Source organism: Procambarus clarkii, chromosome 36 (genome assembly GCF_040958095.1).
Source record: "Procambarus clarkii isolate CNS0578487 chromosome 36, FALCON_Pclarkii_2.0, whole genome shotgun sequence".
Classification (NCBI taxonomy): Eukaryota; Metazoa; Arthropoda; class Malacostraca; order Decapoda; family Cambaridae; genus Procambarus; species Procambarus clarkii.
In genome coordinates, this window is record NC_091185.1 from 19,853,718 (window position 1) to 19,861,217 (window position 7,500).

General features: G+C 49.8%; 1 protein-coding gene across 2 annotated transcripts in view; it reads right to left on the reverse strand.

Moving 5' to 3' along the window:
• Positions 1–7,500, reverse strand: part of LOC123756151 (UDP-glycosyltransferase UGT5) — a 121,601-nt gene that overhangs the window by 74,524 nt on the left and 39,577 nt on the right. For both annotated transcript variants that reach the window (XM_045739212.2, XM_045739213.2), the window contains exon 2: positions 7,364–7,500. This exon is cut by the window's right edge and continues 40 nt beyond it. In XM_045739212.2, coding sequence (XP_045595168.1) covers positions 7,364–7,500 — 137 coding nt within the window. The remainder of the gene's footprint in view (positions 1–7,363) is intronic.

Consider the following 7,500-nt stretch of genomic DNA (forward strand, 5'->3'; position numbering starts at 1 on the left):
GAAAAATCAATTCTCCAAAATTCATTTTTATTTCTAGTCTGACGCGACGCTTGAACGCGTTTCGTAATAACTTATTACATTTTCAAAGACTTTAGTTTACACACACAACTGTAACCTGAAAACATTAAACAGAGTCTTACATATACTAACATACTCGCATTTGTGTGAGGTGATATGGTGCAACAGATTTGGATGAGGTGAACAAACTTGTGACAAATACAAGACAGAACACGAAACAATGGGTATTAATTGGATATGAGAGCATAAGAATGGAAGTAACTGCAGAGGGCCTATTGGCCCATACTTCCTCTTGATGCTTCTATTGGTTCGGAGTTTTGAAGTGGGTAGAATATAGCTGTGCAAATATATATATATATATATATATATATATATATATATATATATATATATATATATATATATATATATATATATATATATATATATATATATATATATATATATATAGTCTATATAAGACTTTAGTTTACCATACACAACTATAACCTGCAAACACTAAACAGTGGAGTGGAGGTTTCCACACTGCAGTCTACACTAAGGAAACAAACATAGGAATGTGCCTCAATGCCAACAGTGACTGCCCAGACAGGTACAAGAGGAGTGTTGTTAACGCTTATGTCGACCGTGCTCTCAGCCACAGCTCAGGATGGAAGCAAGTCGATGAAGAACTCGGTAGGGTAAGGCAGGTCCTAGTCAACAACGGCTTCTCCAATGGTTTCGTTGAAGACATCATTAGAAGGAAGGTGAAACTCCATGCAACCTCTGAAGAGACAACTAACACAACACCTGTACCCCCTATTAGACTATTTTACAGGAACTTCTTTTCCACAGCTCATAAAACGGAGGAAAGGGTCCTGAAAGATATTGTTAATAGGAACGTTATCCCTACAGACAAAAATCAGAAGATACAATTGACGATTTACTATAAAACCAAAAATACGGCCAACCTACTCATGAAAAACTCTCCAGACACAAAGCAGAACGCTTTAAAAGAGACCAATGTCGTCTATGCCTTCAAATGCCCACTTGGGGACTGTAAGCCTCAAAGAACTCGGTATATATGCAAGACAACAACATCTCTTTCCAGGCGATTAACGATGCATAAGCAACAGGGCTCCATTAAGGAACATATAATTTCTTCCCACAGCCAGATCATCACCAGAGAAGTCTTAACAAACAACACAGAAATTATCGATAGATACAGCGATAGCAGGCGGCTTGACATCTGCGAGGCACTACACGTCAAGAAGTCAACACCAGCAATCAACAGCCAATTAATGCACAACTATATTCTACCCACTTCAAGACTCCGCTCCAATATAGAAGCATCAAGAAATATGGGCCAATAGGCCCTTTGCAGTTACTTCCATTCTTCCCATTAATTTACCCAATTTATACCCATTGCACCGTGTTCTGTCTTGTGTTGAAAGTTTGCTCTATCTTGTGTTGAAAGTTTCGTTCACCTCATCCAAAACTGTTGTAACATATCACCTCACCCAAATGCGGGTATATAAGATGAAAGCTGTTTAAATGATAGCATAGTAGAACTCTGCTGAGTGTTTGCAGGTTATAGTTGTGCATGTGTAAACTAAAGTCTTTGAAATTGTAATAAGTTATTTCAAAACGCGTTCAAGTGTCGCGTCAGACTAGAAATAAAAATGAATTTTGGAGAATTGATTTTTCAATTACCATCGACAGTGAAAAGAAACATAAGAAATATTGAGAAACTTCGTGTTAGAATTATTAATCTTACTTTTTCGGTCATATTTAATAATATATGTTTACAAGAAAGACTGCTACCAAAATATACTAATATTTTATATATATACATATATATATACTTATATATATATATATATATATATATATATATATATATATATATATATATATATATATATATATGTCGAACCTAGTAGCCAGAACGCACTTCTCAGCCTACTATGCAAGGCCCGATTTGCCTAATAAGCCAAGTTTTCATGAATTAATGTTTTTTCGACTACCTAACCTACCTAACCTAACCTAACTTTTTTGGCTACCTAACCTAACCTAATCTATAAAGATAGGTTAGGTTAGGTTAGGTAGGGTTGGTTAGGTTCGGTCATATATCTACATTAATTTTAACTCCAATAAAAAAAATTGACTCATACATAATGAAATGGGTAGCTTTATCATTTCATAAGAAAAAAATTAAAGAAAATATATTAATTCAGGAAAACTTGGCTTATTAGGCAAATCGGGCCTTGTATAGTTGGCTGAGAAGTGCGTTCTGGCTATTAGGTACGACATATATATATATATATATGTATATATATATATATATATATATATATATATATATATATATATATATATATATATATATATATATATATATATATATATATATATATATAACATTATAATGTACCCAGCAACAACCTCCTCCAAATAGAGACCTCACCCAGCAACGACCTCACCCAGCAACGACCTCGCCCAGCAACGACCTCACCCAGCAACGACCTCACCCAGCAACGACCTCACCCAGCAACGACCTCACTCAGCAACGACCTCACCCAGCAACGACCTCGCCCAGCAACGACCTCACCCAGCAACGACCTCACCCAGCAACGACCTCTCCAGCAACGATCTCGCCCAACAACGATCTCGCCCAGCAACGACCTCGCCCAGCAACGACATCACCCAGCAACGACCTCATCCAGCAACGACCTCACCCAGCAACGACCTCACCCAGAAACGACCTCACCCAGCAACGACCTCTCCAGCAACGATCTCGCCCAGCAACGACCTCGCCCAGCAACGACCTCACCCAGCAACGACCTCACCCAGCAACGACCTCACCCAGCAACGACCTCACCAGCAACGATCTCGCCCAGCAACGATCTCACCCAGCAACGACCTCACCCAGCAACGACCTCACATAGCAACGACCTCGCCCAGCAACGATATCACCCAGCAACGACCTCACCCAGCAACGACCTCACCCAGCAACGACCTCACCCAGCAACGACCTCACCCAGCAACGACCTCACCAGCAACGATCTCGCCCAGCAACGATCTCACCGAGCAACGATCTCACCCAGCAACGACCTCACCCAGCAACGACCTCGCCCAGCAACGACCTCACCCAGCAACGACCTCACCCAGCAACGACCTCTCCAGCAACGATCTCGCCCAACAACGATCTCGCCCAGCAACGACCTCGCCCAGCAACGACATCACCCAGCAACGACCTCACCCAGCAACGACCTCACCCAGCAACGACCTCACCCAGAAACGACCTCACCCAGCAACGACCTCTCCAGCAACGATCTCGCCCAGCAAAGACCTCGCCCAGCAACGACCTCACCCAGCAACGACCTCACCCAGCAACGACCTCACCCAGCAACGACCTCACCAGCAACGATCTCGCCCAGCAACGATCTCACCCAGCAACGACCTCACCCAGCAACGACCTCACATAGCAACGACCTCGCCCAGCAACGACCTCACCCAGCAACGACCTCACCCAGCAACGACCTCACCCAGCAACGACCTCACCCAGCAACGACCTCACCACCAACGATCTCGCCCAGCAACGATCTCACCCAGCAACGACCTCACCCAGCAACGACCTCACATAGCAACGACCTCGCCCAGCAACGACCTCACCCAGCAACGACCTCACCCAGCAACGACCTCACCCAGCAACGACCTCAACAGCAACGATCTCGCCCAGCAACGATCTCACCCAGCAACGACCTCACCCAGCAACGACCTCACCCAGGAACGACTTCACCCATCAACGACCTCACCCAGCAACGACCTCTCCAGCAACGATCTCGCCCAACAACGATCTCGCCCAGCAACGACCTCACCCAGCAACGACCTCGCCCAGCAACGACCTCACCAGCAACGATCTCGCCCAGCAACGATCTCACCCAGCAACGACCTCACCCAGCAACGACCTCACCCAGGAACGACTTCACCCAGCAACGACCTCACCAGCAACGATCTCGCCCATCAACGATCTCACCCAGCAACGACCTCACCCAGCAACGACCTCACCCAGCAACGACCTCACCAGCAACGATCTCGCCCAGCAACGATCTCACCCAGCAACGACCTCACCCAGCAACGATCTCAACCAGTAACGACCTCACCCAGCAAAGATCTCACCCAGCAACGATCTCGCCCAGCAACGATCTCAACCAGTAACGACCTCACCCAGCAACGACCTCACCCAGCAACGACCTCACCCAGGAACGACTTCACCCATCAACGACCTCACCCAGCAACGACCTCTCCAGCAACGATCTCGCCCAACAACGATCTCGCCCAGCAACGACCTCACCCAGCAACGACCTCGCCCAGCAACGACCTCACCAGCAACGATCTCGCCCAGCAACGATCTCACCCAGCAACGACCTCACCCAGCAACGACCTCACCCAGGAACGACTTCACCCAGCAACGACCTCACCAGCAACGATCTCGCCCATCAACGATCTCACCCAGCAACGACCTCACCCAGCAACGACCTCACCCAGCAACGACCTCACCAGCAACGATCTCGCCCAGCAACGATCTCACCCAGCAACGACCTCACCCAGCAACGATCTCAACCAGTAACGACCTCACCCAGCAACGATCTCGCCCAGCAACGATCTCACCCAGCAACGACCTCACCCAGCAACGATCTCGCCCAGCAACGACCTCACCCAGCAACGATCTCGCCCAGCAACGATCTCAACCAGTAACGACCTCACCCAGCAACGATCTCGCCCAGCAACGACCTCACCCTGCAACGATCTCACCCAGCAACGACCTCACCCAGCAACGATCTCGCCCAGCAACGATCTCACCCAGCAACGACCTCACCCAGCAACGATCTCGCCCAGCAACGATCTCAACCAGCAACGATCTCGCCCAGCAACGACCTCACCCTGCAACGATCTCAACCAGTAACGACCTCACCCAGCAACGACCTCACCCATCAACGATCTCACCCAGCAACGACCTCACCCAGCAACGACCTCACCCAGCAACGATCTCGCCCAGCAACGATCTCGCCCAATAACGACCTCACCCAGCAACGACCTCACCCAGCAACGATCTCGCCCAGCAACGACCTCACCCAGCAACGATCTCAACCAGTAACGACCTCACCCAGCAACAACCTCACCCAGCAACGACCTCACCCAGCAACGATCTCACCCAGCAACGATTTCGCCCAATAACGACCTCACCCAGCAACGACCTCACCCAGCAACGATCTCGCCCAGCAACGATCTCGCCCAGCAACGACCTCACCCAGCAACGATCTCGCCCAGCAACGATTTCACCCAGCAACGACCTCACCCTTTAACGACATCACCCATCAACGACCTCGTCCAGCAACAACCTCACCCAGCAACGACCTCACCCTTCAACGACCTCACTCAGTAACGACCTCACCCAGCAACGATCTCAACCAGTAACGACCTCACCCAGCAACAACCTCACCCAGCAACGACCTCACCCATCAGACCTCACCAAGCAAAAACCTCACCCAGCAACGACCTCACCTAGCAACGACCTCAGCCATCAGACCTCACCCAGCAACTACCTCGTCCAGCAACGACCTCACCCATCAACGACCTCACCCTTCAACGACCTCACCCAGCAACAACCCCACCCAGTAAAGACCTCACCCAGCAACTACCTCGTCCAGCAACGACCTCATCCAGCAACGACCTCATCCAGCAACGACCTCCCCCGGCAACGACATCACCCAGTAACGACTTCGTCCAGCAAAGACCTCGTCCGGCAACGACTTCATCCTGCAACGACCTCGCCCGGCACCAAGCTCACCTAGTAACGACCTCACCCAGCAACGACCTCACCCAGCAACGATCTCGCCCAGCAACGACCTCACCCAGCAACGGTCTCAAACAGTAACGACCTCACCCAGCAACGACCTCACCCAGCAACGACCTCACCCAGCAACGACCTCACCCAGCAACGATTTCGCCCAATAACGACCTCACCCAGCAACGACCTCACCCAGCAACGATCTCGCCCAGCAACGATCTCACCCAGCAACGACCTCACCCTTCAACGACCTCACCCATCAACGACCTCGTCCAGCAACAACCTCACCCAGCAACGACCTCACCCTTCAACGACCTCACCCAGCAACGACCTCACCCAGCAACGATCTCAACCAGTAACGACCTCACCCAGCAACAACCTCACCCAGCAACGACCTCACCCATCAGACCTCACCAAGCCAAAACCTCACCCATCAACGACCTAACCTAGCAATGACCTCAGCCATCAGACCTCACCCAGCAACTACCTCGTCCAGCAACGACCTCACCCATCAACGACCTCACCCTTCAACGACCTCACCCAGCAACAACCCCACCCAGTAAAGACCTCACCCAGCAACTACCTCGTCCAGCAACGACCTCGTCCAGCAACGACCTCATCCAGCAACGACCTCCCCCGGCAACGACATCACCCAGTAACGACTTCGTCCAGCAAAGACCTGGTCCGGCAACGACTTCATCCTGCAACGACCTCCCCCGGCACCAAGCTCACCTAGTAACGACTTCACCCATCAGACCTCACCAAGTAACGACCTCATCCAGCAACGACCTCGTCCAGCAACGACCTCAACCAGTAACGACCTCACCCAGCAACGACCTCACCCAGTAATGGCCTCACACACCAAGGACCTCACCCAGTAACGAAATCACCCAGTAACGACCTCGTCCAGCAACGACCTCACCCAATAACGACCACTTCCAGCAACAACCTCCTCCAGCAACGACCTGACCCAGTAATGGCCTCACACACCAACGACCTGACCCAGTAACGACCTCACCCAGCAACGACCTCACCCAGTAATGGCCTCACACACCAACGACCTCTCCCAAAAACGATCTGACCCATTAGACCTCACCAAGCGACGAACCCACCCAGCAACGACCTCACCCAGCAACGACCTCACCCAGCAACGACCTCACCCAGTAACGAACTCACCCAGTAACAAATTCACCCACCAACGACCTAACCCAGCAACAACTTTACCCAGCAACTACTTCACCCACCAACGACCTCACCTTACACCTTTCAATCAATGCTACACAATTAAGTGTTTGTCCCTGTAATTAACGTCGTGTGGTATATTTTACCTCTGGCAAGGTGAAGATGAACATCCTTTTAAGATTATAATTTTCCTCCACATTTAATATTACTTAAATAATATATTAGGAATATATTTCATATATATATTACTGGTCATTTCTTTTAAAGAAATGACCAGTAATTGTGCTGGTGTTCTCCTCAATACAATAACTGTAAGGATGGAGGACTGACCTGGTGTCCACGGTGAGCCAGAACTTCAGCGAGGGGCACGAAGACGTTCCTGTGGCTCTTGGAGGAGACGGGGAGGAGCATGAGGATGTTGTAGGACCTCTCAGGGGGTCCCAGCTCCCCCGCAGCGCCCCCCGCCA